Source organism: Polypterus senegalus, chromosome 14 (genome assembly GCF_016835505.1).
Source record: "Polypterus senegalus isolate Bchr_013 chromosome 14, ASM1683550v1, whole genome shotgun sequence".
Classification (NCBI taxonomy): Eukaryota; Metazoa; Chordata; class Cladistia; order Polypteriformes; family Polypteridae; genus Polypterus; species Polypterus senegalus.
This window is the reverse complement of record NC_053167.1, coordinates 52,949,196-52,976,695: the sequence shown is the minus strand read 5'-3', so window position 1 is coordinate 52,976,695 and position 27,500 is coordinate 52,949,196. Positions and strand designations below refer to the sequence as shown.

At 41.3% G+C, this 27,500-nt stretch overlaps 1 protein-coding gene across 7 annotated transcripts in view; it reads left to right on the top strand.

Annotated features, from left to right (window-relative positions):
• Positions 1 to 27,500, top strand: part of LOC120514699 (uridine-cytidine kinase-like 1) — a 95,939-nt gene that overhangs the window by 35,257 nt on the left and 33,182 nt on the right. For all 7 annotated transcript variants that reach the window (XM_039735203.1, XM_039735202.1, XM_039735204.1 and 4 more), the window contains exons 5-6: positions 6,913 to 6,984; positions 21,843 to 22,032. In XM_039735203.1, the coding sequence (XP_039591137.1) occupies positions 6,913 to 6,984; positions 21,843 to 22,032 (262 nt within the window). The remainder of the gene's footprint in view (positions 1 to 6,912; positions 6,985 to 21,842; positions 22,033 to 27,500) is intronic.

Genomic DNA, 27,500 nt, shown 5'->3' with positions numbered 1-27,500 from the left:
GCCGATCTCAGATCTAAAATGACCACGCCAACATAATTATTACTCCGACTCTGATTACAGTCGTAAAATATGGTTTGTTTTGAAAATTTGTTAGCCGGAAAAAATCAAATGAGGTGCGCCGAAGAGCTGAGTTCACGCCTCACAGCCCCGTTTAAACAGAAAGCTCTTCATTACATCGGCCGAAAAGGTCTATTTTAAGCATAAATCAGTGTCATGATAACAAAATCATTTCAAGGACTTAAAAAAATAAGTAATTCTTTGCAGAGAAAGTGTGGATTTCACAAACGTAGAATTTGTAGCCCAATGTGATTAGGCCCCCAGTCACTAGTTTGATTATATTTTTAATAGGTATTATCATTGCATTAAATGAAGATTTGTAAAGTATCCAATCAATCGTTATTACATGTGTGGTTTCTCCAATCAGGTGGAAAACTGTAGATCTAAGTGACATTAGGGCTTTTGTTGGCCATACTGGCTAATGGTAATTCTCATGTCCTTGACATACTTGTCTGCTGGGACCTTTACACACTTATCTCTTATTAATAGTTACACACATAGTTCTTAAGAGACCTTAACCTCCATACAACCACACTTTCATCCAGTCTCAAATCATGTGTTTGAATGATGAGAAGAAAAGTATTTCCTGACCTTTGCTGACTCAGTAGCTTAACTCTAGATCCACATTGGGCACTAAACTGATGGTGGTAAATACTGACTGAGGCAGTAGGCAGATACTGGATGGCACTCCTTCCAAATGCTATCAGTAGGACACAAACACTAATGCTGTTCAATGAAACTTACAATAAAGGCATAAAAAGTATACAACTTCCCCTTGGAAGTCTTGAAAAATACTAGATTTAATTTGGCTTTTTGACATTTGTAGCCACCAAGGGGGTGCTCCAGCACCCCAACACCCGACACAGAACCTCTGACACACATTTAAAATGAAAAAGAACAATGAACAAGAGAGTTTTTATTGTGGGAAACTTTTCTTTAGCAAATGTTTCCCACCACAACCAATAGGAACAGTTAAGCACTAAATGCCAAGTCTAAATGCAACTTATCTGGAAGTTCCAGCTTGTGATGAGTCAGTTTGGTGGCCTACCCTACATGACGAAGACAAGAAACAGTCTAGCAACTCCATGAAAAGGTGCTTAGAAAGTACAAGTCAGGGATGGAGACAAGACAACAACCAAGTCACTGAATATTCCTGGGGGCCCAGTTAAATCTGTCATTAAGAAATGGAAAGAGTATGGCACAACTTTGGATATGCCAATAGCAGGTCACCTACAAAAACTGAGTGATTGTGCTAGAAGAATACTAGAGAACTCTGAAGGAGTTACAAGCTGCAATGGTTACAATTGAAGGACAAGCTGTACAACATCTGTTGCTCAGGTGATTCATCACTTGCAGTTTTATGGAAGACTGGCAAAGGGAATGTCACTGTTAAAACGAAATACACAGAGATGATGATGCATGGAAGATTCTGAAGTCAGCTAAGAAGAAGGTTCTGTGGTTTAATGAAAACAAAATCGACCTGATGCAGTTTCCAAGAACTTGGAGAAGATTTGTTTTCCCGCAAGACAACAACCCCAAGCTCGAAGACAAAGCTACACAGCAATGGTTTAAATACAACATTGTGAATGCCATAGAGTGGCAGAGTCAGAGTCCAGATCACAATCTAAGTCAGAATTTGTGAGTTGACTTGAAAAAGGATGTTCACTTATGATCTCCATGCAGCCTGACACAGTTTGAGCAGTTCTGCAAGAAGAATGGAAACAAATTGCAGTGTCAGACATGCAAAGCTTATCAAGATGTATCCACACAGACTTAATTAAGGCTGGAATGGCGGCCAAAAGTACACCCACCACATACTGAAGTTACACATACTTATGCAATACATTGTTTTGTGTTTTATATTTGCAATTAATTCAGACAATTGTGCAGAGATCTGTTTTCTCTTTGACATTAATGTGTCTTTGTCTGCTGATCAGTATCAAAAAGTCCAAATTAAATCCAATGTGATTCGATGTTTTATAGTAAGAAAGTTTGAAAGCTTCCAGGGTTGAATACTTTTTATATACCCTGTATTCCAAATTAACCAAGTTAAATGGAAGAGACTGGCCATGGCATAAACATACCAGAAGAAGGTGCTTTGATTGCATCACAGCATGTCATGAATGATAGTTAGAAACATTAAGAAACTCTTCTGAAACAGGGAGACTGATACAAAAAGCTGAAGTGATGGCATGGCATTTAATCTTTATCCAGTATAGTGTGACTATAAGGTTTGTCTGTGTTGACAATGCATGTCTTAGGACTGTACAAGCAAGTCTGACCACAGCTGTAGCTGCCATGATTCTCAGCCTGTGGTATGTAAGAGAGCACACGGCAAAAAAGAAAATGTTGGAGCTACAGGTGCATCGCACGAGAGAGAAACGGTAGCAGTTACATCTTAATGAGCAGAAAATCCTGCTGCGTTTTCAAGGCAAAAAAAGCTGTTATTAGCACTCTTATCCATTTATGGGCTTGTTTCTGAATTAAAAAATACCCGATTCATGCTTGCTTTGTGACTATTTAGCTGTAAGTTCACCAGAAGTTATAAGTTATTGTGTTGTGCATTTGAATGAGGGAGTTGAAGTGATGGCCAGATTAATCGTCTTTTAATGCAACACCATACACAGCTCTGACAAACAAAGGGAAGCTTTGCATTCATCTTCGGATTGTAATGAATATGGCTGCATCCATTTCGGATCCCATCAATCCAGGTCAGATGGACATGTAGTGCATGAATGGAAGCCCGTGACCCTGGAGACCTGCAGTTAGTGGGGCTGCTAAAACGGAATATTTCAATGCTGAAATTTGAAATCAGCAAGAACTACATGTATGTCATTGAAGGTGTTTTTGAATTCAAACTAATGTTTATTACTCTGACAACTACAATGTGTCCAACATGGTGATATTTGAATGGTGTGGGGGTGAATCGGACTTGGCCTCCAGTGACCTGTAATTGTGGTTCTAAGGCGTAACAATAGCAAAGTCTGATCAGTTATGTGAGCTGGCTTGAAAAAAGAATGCAATTCTCAAAAAAATATTTCATATTGTCAAAGCTTATAATAATAATATTAATGCATTTTATTCACAAAGGTAGCCATAAAGTTAAGACAAATCTAAAAAAAGGAAGAAAAGGTTTGCAACATTACAGTATCAGGGATGTCCTTCAAATATTTCTCTTTATTAGTGTTGTTACCCAGCTAATGTCTCCTTCATATGCTGGTGCACCCTCACGACAGCTTACGTTACAAACCTGACATAGTGATGTTATAAACGCAGCGTTAAAACGGTTGGTGTAAATGAAATCATTGCAGATTTCCTCAGTATTCACTAGTCTACGTGGCAAGCATTTAATAACATTTGAATGTTTTAGTATTGGTTTTAAGCAGTGCTTATTTTTCATTTAACAGACAAAAGCTGCAAGTGAATAAGTTTAAGTAAGGTAAGAGAGAGTCTGTGATGATCATATCATAGATAAGCTTTATAAATCCCACAGGCAAATTAAAAAAATCTTACACTGAAGTCCACCAAGGCCAATACCCCCAGACCTCCACAATTTTTTGTTGCCCTTGTTGGAAACCCCCCGTAAGAGCCATTTTCCTAGTTCTATAAAATGTATGAACATTTACTAGATGATAAAGCATAAAATATGGGAGGTTCCTAAAACCCCCGTGAATAGAATTGAGTTGGTATTTTCCTGTCATTTCTTAACAGTTTTTGAGTAAACAATGTTCTTTAGTAAGTGTTTAGCCTTACCTTGTGTAAGGTACAGAGGCAGACGGTTTTTTAACCGTGTCCTTGAAAGAATTAGTTTTTTGTGCTCGCGTTCGTGCTTATGCACGTCACTGAGCCTGGCGCATATCTAAGTGCCAACGGCCTAAGGGTCTTTTGAGTGTAAAGTAACTCGTAAATTAAAAGATCTAAGTTTTGAACCGTATGTTTAAAGCATACAGAAGAAGAAATAAATAACCTTTAAGTACAGAAGTAACCAAAGCTTCATAAGAAAAACTAAGTTTATAGAAGATGCATTTTTCCCTATTTTTGCCTTTATTCTTTGTGTGTAACTATTTTTCTTTTTATTCTTGTATGGATTATTTGCCTTTAACTTTCACTAAATATTTTTAAAACGAACTTTTGGACTGAGAGATTTCTTCGACACGTGTCTTACCCGTGCCTGACTTCACCTTACACAAAGCGGCTACACCCCCTGTCTTGACCAGACTATGTATTATTTTAAATTAAATGAACGTATTTTAGGCTTTCAGATTTTTATTCCATACACAACCACGCCATTGTTCATGCATCTCCCAAATACAATTAGGGTTTGGAAGGCAGATAAAGAAATGTCATCTTGAATTTATTTAATAAGAGTTCAGACTGAAAAAAAGTGGTGGGACTTTTGAAACACTTGCTAAGAAAACAGGTTGAGAACTCGTACTCGAGGGTATCAATGAGCTGTGCTTTGTTAAGGCGTCGTCACATAGCTCTCTCTGCTGACCCCTGTTCTGAGGGGCCGTTATTTCTGCTTTATATACCTTACAGAAAGCAAAATGAATGATTTCCTAAATAATATAATTTAAAAAAAAATCATGCTATTCTGTTTAATATATGCAGTGATAATTAATACTTTAAATGGTGTCATTTCTAGTTACACCCTCTGCATAGGGAGTTGCTGTAATTTTAACAGAAATCTATTTTGGACGCAGAAGTCATGGGATCCCCATTTGAATAAAATTAGCACAGTACTTGATAACGTGCAAACACCACTGCTAAAATAAAATTAACCAAACAAATCAATTATATTCTTGATGTAAATGTTCTTTTGTAGTTTTTGTGTATAAATGATTTGCTTCAGTTCCGGTGCCTGAGCCTTTTTATTAAAACAACACAGAATTCTATGAGTGGTAGCTGCAATCGGCAGTGTGGGTCTGGCAAGGAAGGAAAGGGATTTGTGTAAGATACAGTGACGATGACGGTGATGGCTTCCATCCATCCATTATGCAACCCGCTATATCCTAACTACAGGGTAACGGGGGTCTGCTGGAGCCAATCCCAGCCAACACAGGGCGCAAGGCAGCCCACCGCAGGGCACACACACACACACACACCAAGCACACACCAGGGGCGGTGATGGCTTGTCACAGCTAATTTGTTGTCATTTGTTAATGGCCACAGAATAACAAACTGACTGAGTTCAAATTGTTTCTCCAGCTGGGCGATTCAGCAGTTGGCAGATACACTTACCAAGTGCATGTCCAGGTTTCGTGTTGTTTATGTGCAGCTGAGTAGAGCGAGGGATTGTAGCAACGGCCAGCTGCATCATGCTTGGGATTTTATTCTTTATCAGCAAAAGGTTACATTGTGTTTTTAAGTTTATATTTTACTGTGGCATTTATCATTTAGCAAAAGTTATAACCATTCATTTCCGTGGTTGTTTTAAATAAAACATGTATTTGTTTTATTACCAAATGCTACATTTTTATAGGATTTTAAAAATCTGAACAGCATTCACAGATTTTACCATTAATGGAGATCACTAGCATTAGTGACCCAACCATATATGCTTCATATTTGCTACATTCATGATTAGTGATGAGCTGAATTCACTTCTTCTAGGGTTCAGCAAAATCACAGAAATGTTTAGAAACATTTCCAAACTTGACGAAATGCTTTCAAGTCAGTCAGGAAGGAGGAACTGAACTAGTTTTGAATGGATTATAATGGTGCGTTATGTGGTCCAGAGGCCTAAGGAAACATCTGGCAGCATTGCTTTACTGTAGCCCAAAATGTGACTCGGGTTTGAGGCAGCTACCCTGTGATAAAATGAATAGAATGAAATCTCAGAAGAGTAAAATTTATTGCAGACAGGAAGCATGAATTCCCTGAAACTTACCCACCGCAGGTTCGATAGCAGCTACTCACCCCTATCAGTCTGAAAAGTACATTTTGTTTTTTCTTATGACATTTTGAGAGTTCACTGCCGCTGCTACCAAATAAGCACAACACAAAAGCAAATGGATTCTTTACTCCTTTCTGTTTGCTTCAACTGCACAGAACATCATTGCACATAATAGTAATAGTATTAAAGGGGCAGGCACACGTAATACACACAGGTCCATATAAAAAGACACAAATGCACAGACGCATTTCCAGTTTCCTTCCGCTTGTGAGTTTTGGGTTTAAATGTATTCAAATGTTTTCCGCTAATTTGTAGTACTGTGGATCAGCATTACATACACTTGGGGCAGGCTATTCCATCCAACATAGGCTGCTGTAGATTTGCAATATCACGCTGGGCTTTCAAAGCACCATAGGGCATGGAGAAAAAAAAAATATTCTAAGCTAGCAACACAGAAAATGTTCAGGAAATATTAGGTGAACAATGTCACCGGCGAACAAAGCATATTCACTGCAAAAAACACTTTGGCGAGTTTTGCCAATCACCACTACTCATGATACTTGGAAAGCAAAAGGGCAACAGTCACTGAAATTTTTCAACAAAAAAAAAAAATAAAAGAACTTAATCTAAATGAAGAAGCCAAGTTCTAGGCCAGCTCGCAGTTTCCACTCACTTTGCACATTTCATCTCGATGCCTTGACTTCTTGGGACCTTGTCCCATCTCAGATACGTGCTTGGTAGGCTGTGTGGCCAGCCAGTGTGTATGGATGGGTGGCCAGGTCACTGGGCATGTGGGTGGGAGTAATCTAATCACAGTTGCTTCCCACCTTGTACTTCATGTTACTCAAAGAGGTTTTGGCTCCCTTTAGTGTTATAATGAGAAGTAGCTTCAGAATATGTATACATGTTTGTTTGTCTAAAATCATTTGGTCTTATAAAGTTTCTTTTTGTTCTTTTAGAAAACAGTTTATGGAGCCAGTGTCATCATATTTGAAGGAATAATGTCATTTGCTGATAAAGAATTATTGAAAGTAAGTACATATTTAATTTTATACCTTCAAACCAAATGAAATTAGTCCTTCTGATTATTGCGTTGACTTTGGTGATTTTTCATTCCAATAAATGTAACATTTTCAGGAAGCACACATGAACAGCTAAATTTGACTTCTTGTTTATCCGTGAATGTGTTAGAAAAACAACATACTGTACGTTTTGTTTCTTTGGAATGTATGTGTTTTGAAGAGTCCCTTTAAGACCACAGAAATGCAATGTAAAGAGCCACACTCCTTATCCGCGTGTCAAACTTCTTTCTGTAAATATTACGGCATCACGCGCCTTCATCACTACTGCAGACCATTCCTTATCATCTGGTACGAAGGGGCACCATGTGAGCCTGTGTTACTGTAGGTGGTGCCCACTTCTTTTTTGTCATTGTCCACTTAAAGCTTGTATCATTGTATGTCTTTTATATCTCATCCTCAGTTTTAGGAAACAGTACAAGTATTTACTGATGATCTCAGAAGGCAGTTTTATATTTAATCTTCTTTTTTAAATGCACAGGGAGGCAAGAATTCTAATTAAGCTCAGAGTTCATTTAAAGGAAGGAAATGAGCTTATGGTGTGGAAAGACACATAAAAACAAGCAGCCAGACTTATTTCCCAAGTGTTGTTAATATAAAGTATGAGAAAGGCGTGAGTAGGCTTATTTTGTAAATAGGACATGATGCAGTTTATTTTATAGTCAGTTAAGCAACTAAAGAAGTTTACATGACCAGTGGTGTGTATTTTATTGTACTTTAAAGAAACAGATGGTCCTCATTTGTAGATGCTCATCTGTTTTGCTTCTGTTGCAAATCAGCCTGCATACAATGCCATTTTAAGTATAGGAGCAGCAAAGCCAAATTTGCTGGATATTTTTATATGTATGTATACATAGTATATATATGTATATATGTATGTATGTGTGTATGTGTGTATGTATGTATGTATGTATTGTGATAAATGGCCAGGAACCCCCACTGGGATGCCTGGAGGAAGGAGGAACCGGGAGAGCGGCACTTCTTTTCCATGGGTACCCGGCCTTCCTTGCTCCCTGGGGAGGACAGCACTTCTAGCACAAATGGGGCCTCATGCATAACGCTGTGCGTAGAATTTGCACTATAACATGACTTAAGCAGAAAAGCAGAAATGTGCTTATGCACAAAAAAATGCACATGCATAAATCTGTGCGAATGCCAGCTTCGACGTTCTTACGCTACATAAATCCCGGTCAGCGTGAAAAGTAACGCACGTGCACGCGCCTGCTGTCCCACCCCAACTCCTCCCAGACTTACGCCTCTTTGAATATGCAAATCAATATAAATAACCCTTAAGCTCAGCCTTCTGTGAAAAGGCAATGGCAAAACCACGAGGGAAAATAGAATTTCAGCGAATACCAAGTGGAGTCAAAGAAAAATGTACTATTTGTTGGTTTAAACAGTGGTATAAACCAGGCATGTCAAACACGCAGCCCGCAACAGAAATCTGTGCGGCCCGCATGACAGATCCTAATTAGCACTAAACTTGTACAGAATGATTACTATCATTTGTGATTGAATCATTCTGCATCTTCGGCGTTACTTATTGACTTTTCTTGCTTCTTCCTTCTGACAAAACACGTTTTCCCTTGGCATTACAGTACCGGAAACGTCATCTGCTAGTATAGTTGCAGCTGCAAAGTCGCAACTGAAGTGCTAGGCTGCGGTCTCGGCCCACTACCGAGCCACAAGAGAACTGCCAGCAACGGAGACTCAATCACTGAAGGGCTACAGCAAAAAGGCTGCCCCCTTCACTGAGGACACTTTTCAGAATGCTAGGCGGGCGGGGCTTTGCAGCGGCGCAGAAAGAGGAGAGAGACCACTGTGAGGAGAGTACAGTATTACAACAAAGTATTTTTATGTTTCTGACAGTTTCCCCATATGACACAAGTCCACAGAAATCTCGTTACTACGAAGTACATTCAGCAGCAGATACTTTCATTACAACGAAGTGACCGTGAAATGCTTGAATGAATCATCCACAGAGCAGTTAGTTCTGTGGTCACAGCTGAGTTGTGGACATTTGCACAACGATCCCCAAACAGAAACACTGTAAAAAATGTTCTTTCTTCGAACTTTCCCCGTACTGTTTTTTTGCTGTTTTTGTTTTGTATGCTTTTAAGTGATACCTTTTCCTTTTTGCTCGTCAACATTTGAAAAACATCCATTAGAATTTAACTCATTGTCACCCTTCAATAGAAACGGCATACTTGCTATATGCAAAAAATTTGAAAAATCTCCGGTTGTAAACGTATGCAGACTGCTGCATTTGAAGACGCCGAAAAAGCCGTTTTTATGTGGTTGCAGTGATGCTCGTTCAAGAAAAATTCCTATTAATGCGGCACTCATTCAAGAAAATATGAAGTTTTTAAACTGTCTTGGGACCCGGACAAACAATCTCACACGTGGCAATAGCGCTTCCCGTTGGGAGGGGTGGATCCCAGATCCCAAAAGAGTTCAGAAACCTCACAATATGAAGAAGAAGAAAAGGATAACTGTGCTGACCACAACATGCTTCCGCACTTAGATAATGTTCACGTTGAATTCCTCCCACCCAGTTGCACGGCAGTGCTTCAGCCATTGGATTTGGGCATCATTCGCACCCTGAAAATGTATTATCGCAAGGAAATACTGAGAAAAATTCTCGTAAGCATAACTTGTAGATAGAAGAACATTAAACTAACGCGAAAGAAGCTATTGAAGCTGCTTCCATTTCCAACATCCTATCTTTGTGATGCATGTTTTCTGCAGTGACAGCAACTAAAACAAGATTACGGAGTAGAGTGAACATAAGCAACACACTTCGCGTGTCACTGTCTTCCATCCTCCCCAGATAGGATCGTCTGGTTGCAGGAAAACAAGCTCAGGGCTCTCACTGATTCTGCATTATGGTAAGCTGTATATTTTCTATTACTAAATTATAACTTAATAATAGAAATGTAATGTAAATTGTGTATAAAACTGCCCTACGAACCCGCCCATAATCACCCCACAAACTCCAACCTCCAACAACCCACCCGTCCCTGGAACAATTTGCTTCTAGTAAAGCGGTCCTTGGTGTCAAACAGGTTGCAGACCGCTGGGCTACACTACTGGCTGGGCTGCTGAGACTGGCCACTGGGCAGAACTGACCATCACGAGTAGTAATAGCTCGCATATTTTCACATTTTTTGCTCTAGTTTTATGTAATTTTGTGCTAGTATTGTAACGAACAGTTAGTGCAGAATACAGCTGAAGATCTGAAGTGGATGTGAGAGGTTGGTGAGTTGTTTATTAACATATTTTTGTGATTTTCAGTTTGTAAAATTAGTGTAGGTCAGGGGGCTTTTTGCATATCGGCTTATTTTACAATATTAACTTTGAAGTAAACTTAGTAAAGTAAAATTTTATTTTTGGAGGATTTGTTTTCCAACATGTATTACTGTGCAATGAATTCAGTGAGCGTTTTCGCAATTTCAGTTCACACGAACAGGACTTTGTGCTGTTTATGTCACCATACTCTTACAACATTGAGAATGCGCCTGAGAATATCCAAATGGAGTTGATTGAACTGCAGTCAGATTCTATTCTGATGGCAAAATACAACGAAGTTGGTGTGCCAGGCTTGTATGCTTACCTGCCTCCCTCGTATGTGCAGATCCATAAGTTGGCATCGAGAGAACTGTCTATGTTTGGAAGCACTTACCTTTGTGAGCAATTGTTTTCGTTAATGAATGCTACCAAAACCCCGCATCGCTCAAGACTTACTGTCGAGCACCTTTCATCCCTCATAAAAGTTGCAGCTGCACAAGATTTCAAGCCTGATATTGACAAACTGGTTACTAAATAGAGATGCCAAGTGTCGGGACAAAAGAAATAAATCTAACACTGTAAGACTCCTTTATAAGCAATGAATATAATATAATGAATATAATATAATAATATAAGGACTTGGCTAAGACTCTAATTGTACGGAGATTGTATGGAAATAAATAGCTTTTCTTTAAACTTTAAACTTTAAGTGTTACATTTTTTAAAGTTTTCAGTATTGGAAAGAAAGCTACAGTAACTTTTTATAATAGTATTTGTTACAGTGCGGCCCGCTGACGCACGTATGGCAGTCGAAGCGGCCCACCAGTGGTAGTGAGTTTGACATGCTTGGTATAAACAACAAAAGGAAGTTGATCGATTGACATACATGTCAGAGAAACTCGAAAGCACAAGTTCACAAAGTTGCACAGTGCCCGAAATAAAAAAGAAGTTGTCAGATATCAAAGTTGCCATGAAAAGGCGAGTCGTAGCCCACCGTCTGAGTGTCATATGAAAGCTTATTAGGGTACAGAGAAAAAAAAAGGCACAAGGTTGGGGGAAAAAAGCACGAAATGTCAACTTTAATCTCGAAATTTCCTATTTAATCAGGTAGTTTTATTTTGTCATTAAAAGCAGAACATAATAAACTTCATCTTAAAATCGTTTAATTTACTAGTTTCTCAAATCCCATCGTAACTAAAGTAGCACGTTAAGTGCTTTGTTTTATATTTGATCTTCTATGTGCTCTGTGTGTAAATCACTACATGCTTCCAGGCTTTCTCTTCCTCCAACAGGACACAGAATCCATTACATTCAAGATATTACAGCTCTCTGAATAATTAAAATACTGAGATGTATATGTGATATCATTTTCGTGATGATAGGAGTTAAAGCATGTTATTAAACATGGCCTCAGCCAAGATGCTTGCTGCTCTGTGCATGACCTTCGATGAAATACTTTATTGTAGCAGTACTGGTTCAAATGTACCAACCTCCAATTCCTGTCATTCCTTTCCTTTCTCCAAATACTCAATCGCCAAAAAATCAGCTCTGTAATAGACGTTAAGCCATCTGTAAGCTTAGAACACTGATTCTTTAAAACTTTTAAGGAACATTGAAATATCTTCGTAGTACAGTGGAACCTCGGTTCACGAACGTCTCGGTACACGCATACAACTCGGTTTTGACCAAAAGTTCGCAAACTTTTGCCTCGGTTCACGACCACACACTCGGTATACGAACAAGCCAGTTTCCCTTTCGGTTTGTACATGTTCAGTCTTTCCCTGTGCGTTTCCTGTACAGCAAACAAGCGAGAGAGACCGAGAGAGCGCGACACACACAGGCACACACAGGCAGCGCGAGAGAGTCGCACACACATACACAGGCAGCACGAGAGAGAGTGCGACACACACACACACACACAGAGGCAGCGCAAGAGAAAGACGCAGACACACAGGCAGTGCGAGAGAGAGCTGGACGCATTGAGGTAGGAAGGCAGTTAATGAATGCACTGGGCTTGATTTTGTTTTCATTTCTGTTTCCAGCGATCGGTTCGTAGCGTGCATTGTTGCAATGTTATTTTTTCTTGGTGGTTTATTAAATTACGGATTTTTTCAAATGTTCATTTTTTCCCCTGTGCTTAAAACTCATTAAAAAAAGTACTTTTAGCCAGCGGTTGGTAGCGCTATAGCGCGAACTATTGCAGTGTTAGTTTTCTCTGTTGTTCAATGTCTTCTCAGTGTTATTCAATGTTTTTACATTTAGTTTACGCTGTGCATTCTATGGTTTAATTAACTATATTTGTGCTTACATACATACAATCCTATGGGGGAAATTGCTTTGGTTCATGACCTAATCGGTTTACGACCAGAGTTTTGGAATGAATTATGGTCGTGAACCGAGGTTCCACTGTACATGTTTAATTATTCTATCCATCTATCCTTCCCTTGTTGCGCCAGCACCAGCAAGAATACAGCGCGAGGCAGGAACAATCCCTGAACAGGGTGCCAGCTCCTCAGTAGCGCTGCGGCACCGTGTCCTCACATGTTTAATTATTAATAATATACCGTATTTATGCATGTACCATGCGAACATCTTTTCCCGAAAATTAGCATTAGAAAATCAGGTGCGCGTCATACACGAGGAAACTGCTTGGGCTCATGCTCTCTCTCTTGCTCCTTGCTCGCGTACTCGTGCTCTCTCTTTCTTGCTCGCGCTCCTCTCTCTCTCTCTCTTGCTCGCGCACTCACGCTCTCTCTCTCTCTCTCTCTCTCTCTCTCTCTCTCTAAACGCTTCCTATACAACCACAATGCGCGTCGTACACGGGGGAAAAATTATTTTCATGATTTTCTTTCTAAAAATGAGGGTGCGTGTCTTACACGATGGCACGTGGTACACGAGTAAATACAGTAGATTATTTAAATGAAGTTAAAGTTTTATCTGTATAATATAATAAGCATATTTTGCTACATTTCATCTTAAAAATGATATCGTCATATGTAAATACGCGCTTTATAAAGTGGTTCAGGTTGTGCAATATTATAACTGTATCGCAAGTTTACAGTGAGATGATTGTACTTATAAGTACAAAACATTCTACAAGGAGCAATTGATGAACTGAATGAATGTGTTTATAGTTCTTGGGATGAAACTCTTTCTGAACCGCGAGGAAAGACTCTGAAGCGTTTTCCATATGAGTGCAGTTCAATAGACAGCATGGATGAGGCAGCGTATCCTTGATGCTGTATTCTGGTAATTCTCTTTCTCAGCTTCTATAGATCTTTGATTCCCCACTCGGATAAAGTGATATAAATACTCCAAGTGGTGCAGTGAGAGTAATATGGAAAAAGATGATCTGCTGTGGCAACCCCTAACGGGAGCAGCTGAAAGAAGAAGGTGCAGTGAGAGTAACAACGCTAAAGCAGTTCTGGTATTTGGAATACTATGACTATTCCCTGGACCATTATATTGTTACAGGTTAATTACAATCAGATGCATTAAACTAATAAACAATAAGCGGTTAATTTCAGCGTATTTATAAAGCCGCGTCAAGGATGTGGATGTAAAAAAAACACACAGGAACAGTAGCATTGCTTTGATGCTGGGTGCCACCAGTCTGCAAAACCGAGCACAGAACTTGCGTATGAGCTACCTTGGAAATGTGCATGGCTTTATGCCAAGTTTAGGTTTTATACATTGTGATTTCAATGTGGAAATGTTCTTACGCAACATTTTTGTGCATACGCACCGTTTATACATGAGGCCCCAGGAAGTGCTAACAGACCAGGGATGGTTTATGGCCGGAGTGCTTCCACACTGGGCCACACTGGGAAGTGCTGCTGGAAGTCCATCGTCAAGCACCTGGAGCACATCCGAGGCTGGATAAAAGTGGCCGCCTCACTCCATTCAGGGAGCTGGAGTCAGGTGGAAGAGGACGGAGCTTGCGGGACAGGAGTGGAGGCAGCCAAAGGAACCAAGGAGTGAACTGTAAATAATAATAGTTGTAAATAATAATTTTAAATAAACGTGTGTGTGGTGGACACTGCGTTGTCATGTCTGTCTGTGGCCAGGCTAGCTTTTACAATATGTATGATATATATATATACAGCATAAGCCCTTTGTATTCTCTTAGATATTGGGTAAGATTCATTGAAATTATGTATGTAAACACACTGTTTATATACAGTAAAACCTAAATATTATTTTAAAGATATCAAGTGTCTCCTATATCATATATGTTACAGCCATTACGATAGACAGACCACCAGCAATAAATACGTACAATGCAAGAAAAATTAATTATAGTTACTCACCAACAATGACATGATGACTTGTCCGATAACGATGAGTTTAGTTTTACTGCACAGCAAAGGAGAGTGTTACAGGCTCTTCCAAAGGAGCCACTTCAGGCGATTGTGTAGCACTGCCATTATTCTTCTTCCAGCAGACTTCAATCCAAATCCCTAAAGCAGATTCCATCCAGACTACTGCCTCATTACATCCACTTACAACTCGTTTTGCACCCTGGTTAAAAGGACACTGCGGTTGTAGATCTTATATTCCTTTCCTACTTTTTAAATAAAAAGAATCGTAGCCTCATTGATGCCGTAATGGCGTCCTAGAGCGGTGTAGCTTTTCCTTTCCTTCAAAATATCCAAAACGTTTACCTTTTCGGCAGTCATTAACATCTTTCGTTGGCGCTTGGGCACAGCCCCTGAAGCAGTAGCAAGAGCAGATCGTTTTGGAGCCATAATGAAGGGCTTGACTATGCACAAAGATAAACATAAAAGAGCACAAAAGTTAACTCTTTACACAGCGAAACACGTTGATGCTGAATGAGCGAGACGAGACTTCCTGGTTAACGCCGCGGAATCAAATTCAGCGCTCCATTGTTGAGCCATTCAGCACACAGGAACTTAACTGCGTGCTCTGATTGGTTAGCTTCTCAGCCATCCACCAATAGCGTCCCTTGTATGAAATCAACTGGGCAAACCAACTGAGGAAGCATGTACAGGAAGTAAAAAGACCCATTGTCCGCAGAACCCACGAAGCAGCGAAAAATCCGCGTTATATATTTAGATATGCTTACGTATAAAATCCCCGATAGAGTGAAGCTGCGAAAGTTGAAGCGCAATATAGCAAGGGATTATATATATATATATATATATATATATATATATATATATATATATATATACCAACCAACCAACACACGTTTAACCATATTTTACTATATTTACAGTGCACACAACCCAGTACCCAGTACCAATCACCCTTAAAGTCCAGGCTTCTCAATAATGCCTTTCACTCTTCTGGCAGCCTCCACTCCTCTCCTCCGAGCTCCATCCTCTTCCACCCAACTCCAGCTATTGAATGGAGGGAGACGGCCCCTTTTGTCCATCCGGATGTACTCCAGGTGCCTCCCAATAAGCGACTGCCGGCACTCCCTGGTGTGGAGGAAGTGCTGGCTGTGCACCCGGAAGCACTACGGGTATCCCTGGTCGTCTTCTTCCCCCACCCCAGGGCTCTTCAGGCATCTAGGTGCCCCCTGGCGGTGACCACGGGCCCCTATAGGGTTGAGCTTCCAAGCTCTGTTCCCGTGGTCCCCATACCATCTAGGACAGCTGCCATCTCGTGGTCCGGAGGAGGTGTAGCCCCTCTTCCGGTCCTTCTGGGCATTCTAGCTGGGTACAACCCCCAGCCGCTTGCCACAATATATATATATATTTGGTTTGAAAGAAAGGTGTGTTTTGTCTGCATACGAGTGAAAATTAATGTTATGTTTTCTAATGATAGTTCCCAGTAGAAGCATATAAAGTAAAACTGTAAAGGTCCCAATAATTAGCCCGTCAGGACACCATATTTGACCACCCCAACTTTGAATGTAACAGTGGAATACTTTTGTGTATGTACTGGAAATAATTTGATAAATAAGAACTAAACTTGCCAAGCTCAGTGCCTGTGAACCCAATGTCATTTTCCTGACTCTGTAATAAATAGAATGGTCAAATGCTGCAGATATACCTAACGACATAGCTACAGTGGAATTTCCATCATCAAAGGATATCAGAATGTCCATTACAACATGTGTTAGTGCCATTTCTGTACCATGACCGGTGCAGAACCCAGCCTTGAATTTCTTAGATAAATCGTGACGTGTTAGGTGAGACTGAAGCTGTGTGGCAAGTACTTTTTCAAGTATTTTAGAGAGAAAGGGTAATTTGAAATGTGTAAATAATTAAGCATAAGAGGGTCTAGATAACTGACAATTTTAATGCATCAGAAACTGTACCATTTAGTAATACTATTGATAATAATGGTAAGAATTGGTACTGGCAGAATATTGATTTAGCTTTTTACTAGTTTAGTTGGGACTGGATCTATGTAACAAGTAGTAGGTTTCATTTGAGAAATTAAATTGATGACTTCCTGTTGTGTTACTAAATTAAAATTACCAAACTGGTGTGCACAAGGTGAAATAGAGTTTGCTAATTCAGTATTAAGTTTGCAAGGTGACGCTAAGAAATTTGGATCTTATATTGTCAATTTTCTCATCAAAGAAGTTCATTAAGTCTGCACTCCAAATGTTTGTAGGTATTTTGCATTATAGTTCAGCATTAAAGTGTTAAGATTAGCCACCATTCTAAGCAATTCACGAGAATTATTACAGTTGTTATCTATTATGGCCACCAGGGGGCTCTCCAGCTCCCCAAACAGCAGACTGCCACAAATCCTGCTACACAGAAGGCTTTTATTGAGGTGTGGGAAACTCTTTCCCTTCATTCCCCACACAGTACCAAAGCACAGTACAGCAAAAACAATTAAATAAACATCTCTTTGTCTTCTTTCTTGTTCTTGTTCTCTCTCTCTCTCTCTGTCACCTCCACTCCTCCTCAGGCAAGCTTTGTCTCTTTCCTGCCGACTCTGGCTCCCTGAATGAAGGTAGGCGGCCCTATTTTATGGTCTCCAGGCATGTCCTGGTCAGTGGCACTCGTAGCACAGCCACCCCCATTCTGGCGCCTACAACCCACAGGTTCGGAAACAGGATGGAATGTCCTGCTCTGCCACATGCCCAGCCAGGGTCAGCTTAGCCCTCCAACTGTGCGGAGAGTGATCCTCTGGCACAAGTGAATGCACGGGCTCACATGCCTGCAGTGTTAGGAGACCTGCTTTTTTTCCTGCAGATTTCCTTTTTGCTCTGGGGTGCAGCAACAGCATGGGTTTCTCTTTGTAATAAAGAGAGACCCTGTGCTCACTGCATTCCTTTAGTTTTCTGTGTGCCAATTGCTGGTTTGGCGTGGGACTGTCTGTCTGTCTTTCACCTTCACTCCTCCTCTAGCAAACTTTGTCAACTTCCTCCCAACTCTGGCTCCCTGAATGAAGGCAGGTGGCATGGGAGTACTCCTGATGGCTCATTAGCAAGGTCTGGAAGCACTCCCAGGTGTGTATTGAAAGCCCCACAAAGTAGGGCTCTGCAGCTGTCCATGAGCCTCCTGGCAGTGACCACCATCCTCAAGAGGGCTGAGCTTCCAAGCTCCAAGCCCGTGGTGCTGTAGAAATCCAGGGGGACTACACTCTGCCATTCCAGGGGATATAATACTCCGTGCAAGCTCTCTCCCACAGTCCTTCCATCAAGAAGGCATCCTGGCCAGGTAAGATATCTGGTCATCCATCGCACTATTAATCTGGAATAGTAGTCCAAACAGGCTATAAAGAGAGCTTTTTAATGATGTTAACACTCTCTGTCCAAGCAATTCGAAAACTTCAGTTTTCGATAGTCTAATTTAAGAGCTTGAGCTGTCACATTAAGCCAGGGTGAGTTTATATGCACTTTAATCACTTTTTTTAATTGAAGCTGTGTATCCAAAGCCTCTTCAATGTTACATTATAATTTGGTGTTATCTGATCTAAATTGATTTCCATGATTATGTTTGAGTTTCTCAAAATAATCTAAAAATTTTTAATTCGGAGTTAATCTGCAAATGTAATGGTAAGGGCAAAACCAAATCAAACATAATTAAGTAGTGATCGGAATTAACTTAGTTTAATGACATTCTGTTTAAAATTTTAATCTCAACTTTTTTTGTTTTGGAGAAATTCTTCTTCTTCGCTTTGGTTGAACTTTCTGGTTTGGCTGGTACTACAGTTTTGTCTTCAGTTTTACAAATCGTGCACTCTTCTGCTAGCATCAAAATCTTATGCCTACTGAGCAGTTGGTGATCAGTCAACTCCTTTGTTTCGCAAGATGAACGTGTGGTTTTTACATGTGGTCTCTCTGTCGCTTGCTCATTCACCTAGCTTCACTTTAGCGAGGTTTCGACTAATGGCACCCTCGTCTTACTCCAGCACCAGGTAACCCCTCAGAGTAAAAGAGATCGCTCCAACCTTTGTTATGGCAACACCCTATGCAACAGAAGGAATATATGTCTTGCCATTATTTTTTGGGTGGACATAAGCCCAACCATTTGGTTGCCAATTGGTGTAACAGTTTGTCCATCAAGATTGCTAATCATTAAGTTATGGCTGTTTGATCATCCCAAGTATTTAAATGGTGCATTGAGGAGACATTTCTGGGGTGGCACTTTGTGATTAACTCTTTTTATCAGTTAATGCCCTGATGCTGCATTGCAAAGAGGTCCAGTGACGAGAACTGAGTCTTGAGCTGGATTTAAAAGTGTCTGGCAGTTTGCTTTTTAGCAAGCTCTCATGTGCCAAAGCAAAGCAAAAAAGGTAATTCCAGTCTGACCTACACCCTGAGACCTTTTCACCAGCGTTTCATACAACAGCATGACATTACCCCAAAACAGTTTGATAAAGCAACCAAGGCGTTTATCAGGATAAAAATATAGAGAATCTTAAATTGTCCAAACTTAACTTCAATCTTTACCTGATGTAAAGAGTACTGCCATTAGAAATGACCCAGCACAAGCTCAGATTTAAAATGGTTTCATCAAAAACTTTGCAAAGCATCTCAGATAAACAAACTGAGAGTCTAAGGATGTCTCTGTGTCATAACGAATTTAGAGTTTTATACAATTGTAAGTGACTTCAGGTTAATTATGATGCAGTGAAAATGGATCATAATTCGGGTTAAACCCAAAATGTAGTCAGTCATTTTCCAACCCGCTATATCCTTACACAGGGTCACAGGAGCCAATCCCAGCCAGCATAGCGCAAGGCAGGAAACAAATCCTGTGCAGGATACACACACACACCCACACGCCAAGCACACACACTAGGGACAATTTAGGAACACCAATCCACTTAACCTGCATATCTTTGGACTGTGGGAGGAAACCCACGCAGACACGGGGAGAACATGCAAACTCCATGCAGGGAGGACCCGGGAAGTGAACCCGGGTCTCCTGACTGCAAGGCAGCAGCGCTACCACTGCACCATATATAGTGTCTTCCTAAAATATTCAAATATGCACAGAAATACACAAAAAAATGAGTTTGTGTAATTTTTCCGTCTATTACTTTCTCTAATTTAACTCTTTTGAGCTTAGAATAAAATCTGCAATTTTGCGATTGAATTACTAATTTTAGAGGGTAACCCTTTTAGCTGCCTGATAGATGATTATCCTTAAATACATTCACCACGGGCAGTTTGAGTAGAGCCTGCAAATGGTGCCACCCTGACATGTTTATTACTCCCACAGCGCATTGTGCATTTTCAGACAGGGAAAGACAGTGTGAGCAATCGACTTCTTGACACCTTGTTGCAAAACATCAAAGGCTAAGAGAGTTCAATAAGCCAATGGGAATAGCACATCTGACAAAGAAAAGCAGAACAACTATGGTCACTTGTGCATTTCAAAGTCGTGTTTAAGGATGCTAAAATGTAAATACTTTACAAAGAATTCCACTTTTGCAAGCAAAGATGACAATTTCCATCAAGTCATTTGTGTTTCTAAAGAAAATTTAAAGGTCAGAGCTCAACTGAAAATTGCAGACTGGTTGAAAGGCACAAGCAGACCTCCGAGATTAAAAAGCTTCAAACTTAAGATCTGTAAGCATGCACATTTGATTTTGGTCATGTCTGAAACTGGCTCTCCTCGGCTAATCCTTTATTATCAAACCCGCTAACTCCAGTGCAGGGTGAGAGTTCCTTACCGGCCTTTGGGACTTGGGAAGAGACACCTGGCCACGCTTGGGGACAACATTCAAACTCCACTCATACTGACTAGGCTAGGACTGCAGCTCATGACACTGGAACTGTGAAGTATTATAACCTGATTTTGTTACTGAAGTTCTAGTGTCAAGAGATATTATACGGAAGCACTGCAATTTAGACAATGCACAAGACTGTAACAGTAGGCCAACACGCTAGTCCAATGCTGCGTCTTCTTTCGGCTGCTTCCGTTAAGGGTCACCACAGTGGATCATCTATTTCCATATCTTCCTGTCCTCTACATCTTGTTCTGTCAGACCCACCACCTGCATGTCTTCTCTCACCACATCCATAAACCTTCTCTTAGGCCTTCCTCTTTTCCTCTTGCCTGGCAGCTCTATCCTTAGCATCCTTTTCCCAATGTACTCAGCATTTCTCCTCTGCACATGTCCAAACCAACACAATCTTATCTCTCTGACTTTGTCTCCAAACTGTCCAACCCGAGCTGACCCTTTAATTTACTAATTTCTAATCCTGTTCATCCTCATAACACCCAAAGAAAACTGCCACCTCCAGCTGTGTCTCATGCTTTCTGGTCAGTGCCACCATCTCCAACCTATATGACATAGCTGGTCTCACTACCGTCCTGTAGACCTTCCCTTTCACTTTTAATGATACCCATCTGTCACAAATCACTCCTGACACTCTTCTCCACCCAATCCAGCCTGCCTGCACTCTCTTTTTCACCTCTCTTCCACAGTCCCCATTACTCTGTACTGTTGATTCCAAGCATGTAAACTTGTCCACCGTTGCCAGCTCTACTCCCTGTATCCTCACCATTCCTCTGACCTCCCTCTCATTCACACACATGTACAGTATTCTGTCTTGTTTCTACTGACCAAAAGCAAAGTAATAAAAACGGGAATTGTTCAGAATGATTTCTCATTCTGTTCTGTATTTAAGTAACTGCTCCACCAGGCATCCAGCAGGTTTTATCAACATTTTCATCTGTCTGCAAATCTCCTAATCTACCATCTTGCCCACAGCAGCTTGGTTATTTTTAACAAATACAGATAAATATTGTAATCACCAGAGTAGCAACATCAGTTTTTCTAATAGTGGAAAAAGTGCTGTGACATTATCAGCAACCTAATATTTTATTATTCTTGGTTGTAATGTTTTGTTTTAATCCTTATGCATGTTAGCTCTGTCAGGGAGATGAACAGTTTACACGCACTTTTATTTTTTCATTCTGTTGACCAGTCTACTGACTCAGTGTTCTGCATTCTTCATAAAGAGGTGTGTGGTATTTGTAATGGAAATCAATTATCTTATCATCATCTAATTTTCCATTGCATCAAATATTGCTGGTAATCTTTGTCTTTTTAATCTAGGTTTATTTTTGTTCTAGCTTTTAGACATGAAGATATTTGTTGACACAGACTCAGATATCCGTCTGGTTCGTCGCCTACACAGAGACATAACTGAGAGGGGGCGCGACATTGAAGGTGTAATCAAACAGTACAACAAGTTTGTGAAGCCTGCCTTTGAACAGTACATCGAACCAACAATGCGTCTTGCTGACATTGTTGTCCCACGAGGTATGTATTATTTTATGAGCACACTTAATATTGCCCTTGACAATGGAAGAAAAATCAACCGGCAAAAAGCTGCATTGCTTATGTAGCTGCATATGTATGTATATATGTATATGTATATGTATATGTTTATATGTATATGTATGTATGTATGTGGTGGGCTGGCGCCCTGCCCAGGGTTTGTTTCCTGCCTTGCGCCCTGTGTTGGCTGGGATTGGCTCCAGCAGACCTCCGTGACCCTGTAGTTAGGATATAGTGGGTTGGATAATGGATGGATTGATGGATGTATGTATATGTATATATATGTATATGTACTGTATATCTGTATATATATGTACAGTGGGGCTTGAAAGTTTGTGAACCCTTTAGATTTTTCTATATTTCTGCATAAATATGACCTGAAACATCATCAGATTTTCACTCAAGTCCTAAAAGTAGATAAAGAGAAACCAGTTAAACAAATGAGACAGAAATATTATACTTGGTCATTTATTTATTAAGGAAAATGATCGAATATTACATATTTATGAGTGGCAAAAGTATGTGAACCTCTTGGATTAGCAGTTAGTTTGAAGGTGAAATTCGAGTCAGGTCTTTTCAATCAATGGGATGACAATCAGGTGTGAGTGGGCACCCTGTGTTATTTAAAGAACAGGATCTATAAAAGTCTGCTCTTCACAACACATGATTGTGGAAGTGTATCATGGCACAGACAAAGGAGATTTCTGAGGACCTCAGAAAAAGAGTTGTTGATGCTCATCATGCTGGAAAAGGTTACAAAACCATCTCTAAAGAGTTTGGACTCCACCAATCCACAGTCAGACAGATTGTGTACAAATGGAGGAAATTCAAGACCATTGTTACCCTCCCCAGGAGTGGTCGACCAACAAAGATCACTCCAAGAGCAAGGCATGTAATAGTCGGCGAGGTCACAAAGGACCCCAGGGTAACTTCTAAGCAACTGAAGGCCTCTCTCACATTGGCTCATGTTCATGATTCCCACCATCAGGAGAACACTGAACAACAATGGTGTGCATGGCAGGGTTGCAAGGAGAAAGCCACTGCTATCAAAAAAAACATTGCTGCTCATCTGCAGTTTTCTAAAGATCACGTGGACAAACCAGAAGGCTATTGGAAGAATGTTTTGTGGACGGATGAGACCAAAATAGAACTTTTTGGTTTAAATGAAAAGCGTTATGTTTGGAGAAAGGAAAACACTGCATTCCAGCATAAGAACCTTATCCCATCTGTGAAACATGGTGGTGGTAGTATCATGGTTTGGGCCTGTTTTGCTGCATCTGGGCCAGGACAGTTTGCATTCATTGATGGAACATAGAATTCTGAATTATATCAGAGAATTCTAAAGGAAAATGTCAGGACATCTGTCCATGAACTGAATCTCAAGAGAAGGTGGGTCATGCAGCAAGACAACGACCCTAAGTACACAAGTCATTCTAACAAAGAATAGTTAAAGAAGAATAAAGTCAATGTTTTGGAATGGCCAAGTCAAAGTCCTGACCTTAATCCAATTGAAATGTTGTGGAAAGACCTGAAGTGAGCAGTTAATGTGAGGAAACCCACCAACATCCCAGAGTTGAAGCTGTTCTGTACGAAGGAGTGGGCTAAAATTCCTCCTAGCCGGTGTGCAGGAATGATCAAAAGTTACGGGAAACGTTTAGTTGCAGTTATTACTGCAAAGGTGGGTCACACCAGATACTGAAAGCAAAGGTTCACATACTTTTGCCACTCACAAATATGTAATATTTGATCATTTTCCTAAACAAATAAATGACCAAGTATAATATTTTTGTCTCATTTGTTTAACTGGTTTCTCTTTATCTACTTTTAGGACTTGAGTAAAAATCTGATGATGTTTTAGGTCATATTAATGCAGAAATATAGAAAAATCTAAAGGGTTCACAAACTTTCAAGCTCAACTGTGTATGTATGTATATGTATATGTATATGTATATGTGTGTGTATATATATACATACAGTACACCTCCAAAATTCGTGGGAGTTACGTTCCTAGAGCACCCACGAATTGTGAAAAAACGCAAATTTTGGATGTGGTTAAAAAAATACCTTTTTTCATAGTTTAAACCCTAAATATGCTCCCAAAACACTTTCATTTATTTTCAAACTCAGCTCAATACATTACTTTAATACTTTACATTACGAATGTAAAGGTAAACCTGTATACTGTACTGCTATGTCTCCCGCAGTCCTAGAATGTAAAATACCGATGTTACCACTATGTGTACTGTAATTCATGCAAGCACGTTTTCATTGCCAGAAGCCTTAGACGGTGCAGCTCGTTTCGGCGGCATCTTGGGGCTTTAACCTTTAAACTGCCACATACTTGGGGGTTAATGCATCCCTGGACGCCAAATACTTTTTTGCTGAACTTTACGTAAACGTTACAATTAACAAAGAAAAAGTGAAATTGTAATGGAACACTTTTTTCATGCAAAGAGCATCACAATTACTGCAACACTAATCATTTTACACACTGCTAATGAACTGTAAAAACAATTTAAAAAAACTATTGGAACAACTGACACCATGGATGTAAATCACTGAGCCAACTGCTCTTGAACTGGCTGCATGCAAGCACACAGAGGTAAGCGCTGACGCTGGCAGGCTAGTCTTAGTGAGGCTGCAGTACTGCAGGGTGTCACGCTTGGGTCACAGAAACAAAGGAGATTGTAGAGACAGGAACTTTATTTAAATACTTCAAACAAACATGTCTCTTTCAGAAGTAAAACAAGCTCAGTATGCAGTTAGTTATCGATTAAACAATAGACAAACATAATAGGGGAGCACAACCTCCAACAGGAGCAGAGGATGTCTGGGGCAGGAGAGAGAAACAAAGCAATCGGCCAAAAAGGACACGTGCTGTTCAGGCTTTTATGTAAATGGAAAACACAAGAACACTCAGCTGGAGATGTATCACAGTCAATCAGCAGCAAGGAGAAATGAATAACACTGTAGCGGTCTGGTGCTGCTAAGATTTGTCGACGGTGATTTATTTATTTTTATGGTGGAGATTCCAGGGATCCACCCAGCCTTGACCCAACCAGCGTGCACTCACTAACAGAGACAAAAACAAAGCAAACCGTTAATCAAATAGGAAATAAAGAATGTAATGAAAACAAATGAAATAAGAAAACAACAATACCATTCCTGTTCCCTTTACGCCGATTACAGCGGATCCACTGCAGGGACGTCCGGGAGTTGCAGTTTCAAATTCTGTTGGCTACTTTCACCATCCCAAGCAGCAGTACTCTCTACAGTACAGTATTGCCATGAAAAAAGCCATAAAAATTGCAGAGGATATTTGCAGTTTTCCGCTAACAATTATTGGTTCGGTTCTAAGGAAAAATCCGCAAATGACTGAGGCCGCGAACTCTGAACTGCATCTTCGCGGGGTCTACTGTATATGTATGTATGTATGTAAGTGCAGTGCATCCGGAAAGTATTCACAGCGCATCACTTTTTCTACATTTTGCTATGTTACAGCCTTATTCCAAAACACACACAACACCCCAAAATGACAATGTGAAAAAAGTTTACTTGAGGTTTTTGCAAATTTATTAAAAATAAAAAAACTGAGTGTCTAAAAGGGGCTAGCAGCTCCTGCTACAGCTCCCCCACCCTGGTGGCGCCTGCGGAACCCAACAGGGCTGCACCAAACTCCAACTCTAATGAAGCCTTGCGGGAGTCCGAGGCACTGCTGTAACCCAGGGAAGCTTACATCTGGTGTCCGGGGGGAGATATTTTGTTTCCCATGCTTGCTCCCCTGGGACATATGCTGCAGGGGCATCCCGGCCATCCATCACAGTGCCCTTGCCTCACATGAGCCCCGTCGGGCTCAGCAGCACGTCCTGCGAGGGCTGGTCTTCTCCCAGTCTGCAGCTCTGCCCTGTGAAAACACAAGCAACAGGTCTGGGGGTGTTGCCCCGATGTCCACACACTTTGGTCGTCCTCTTTGGACAACACCGCCAGCCATGGCCACAGCGGCCGCAGTTATAGCAACACCGCTCCCCTCCAAGTTGACCTCTATGGGATCGGAAGCAGGATGGAAAGTCCTGCTCCCTCGTCCACTCCGCAGAGGGAACCTGATGTCTCTGCCCTTTTGCAGCACAGCCCTCCACTGCCTTCAAGCAGACAGGGTCACACTGCACACTGTTAGGAGTCTTCCGTTTCTTCCTCTGTGTCCTCCTCTTACTCTGGGGCACACCAACAGTCTGGGTCTCCTTATGAGAAGAAGAAAGACCCCGTGCCGTCTGCATCCCTTTGGACGCCCGCGAGACCGATGCCAGCATGCGGACTGACTCAGCCAGCTGCCTGCGTGCTCCTCTGTCTGCCCCGCCTCTGCCGCGCACTCAGTTATCACCGAGGCGTCCTGTGTTGGAGGCATGGCTACTTGGCTTGTGGAACCAATCAATACCACAGTCCCTTTGCTCAGCCCTCCCTTTTCCTGTACAGCACAGGCGTCATTCACCTGTACCGCCCATCCTGCACGCTAGAGAATTCAGCGCCGTGCCGCTTCAGCCACTCATGGATGAACCCTAACGGTACGCCGAGCTTCTTCTACAGCCTTTCCTTTGCCTCTTGCAGAGCCTAAAAACCCTGAAAGAGGGACTGCAAGGGTAGGAGGACGCACTCCTGTGCAGCCCAAAGCAGGTTAGTTTCTTCGGTTGGTGGTGGATTCAGACTCACTTCGTCCTCTCCTGCCGACCGCATGCCATTGAGGCCCTGGGTGTTCTTCGGGATCGGGGTGGAGGTTCGTCATCCCCCCCTCTGAACTTTTATCAGCGTGGAACCAACACACATCCTCCACCCCCTTTCTGCTCCTCCACCAGGAACACCACACCGGGAAGTTCGTCGGGGCTCTCGTCCTCCGGCCGATGCACCGGGCCGAAGGAAAGACACAAATCTGCCTCGCTTTTCCCTAGAGCTCGCTCTGCTATCACGCCATGGACACACGTCCTCGGGCAACCAATGGGTACTCTGCCCTTTGGTGTCTAGGAGGTAGGCAGAAAACATGGAAAAACATTCCCGAGGCCCTTCACCCCTGGGCCCGTCACCTGCTGCAACTAGTGGTGTTGCCCAGCGTGGAGGTGTCTGGCAGCTGACTTTTGAGTCCGCCTGGTTTTTCTCTTCCCCAGCAGCGCAGCATCCTTTAGAGCTTCCTGATGGTCCAGTTGCAGCTTCCTGCCACATGTGCGTGCGCTTCGGTGCGCAGTCTCTGGGTGCACTCTCTGCGCTCCTGTGCTGGGCTTGTGCCTCGCTCTGCTGTGCCGGGTCGTTACACAGTTCTTTAGTAATGGGTCCCTGCCTTGGAACAGGCAGAGAGTCCCATCTGGGATGCCAGTGTAAGAAGAGTGAAATATAAGCGACTGACCCAATACAGTGGCACGTATAAAAACCAAGACACTTTTATTGTTCTTTCCTTGTGGGGTACG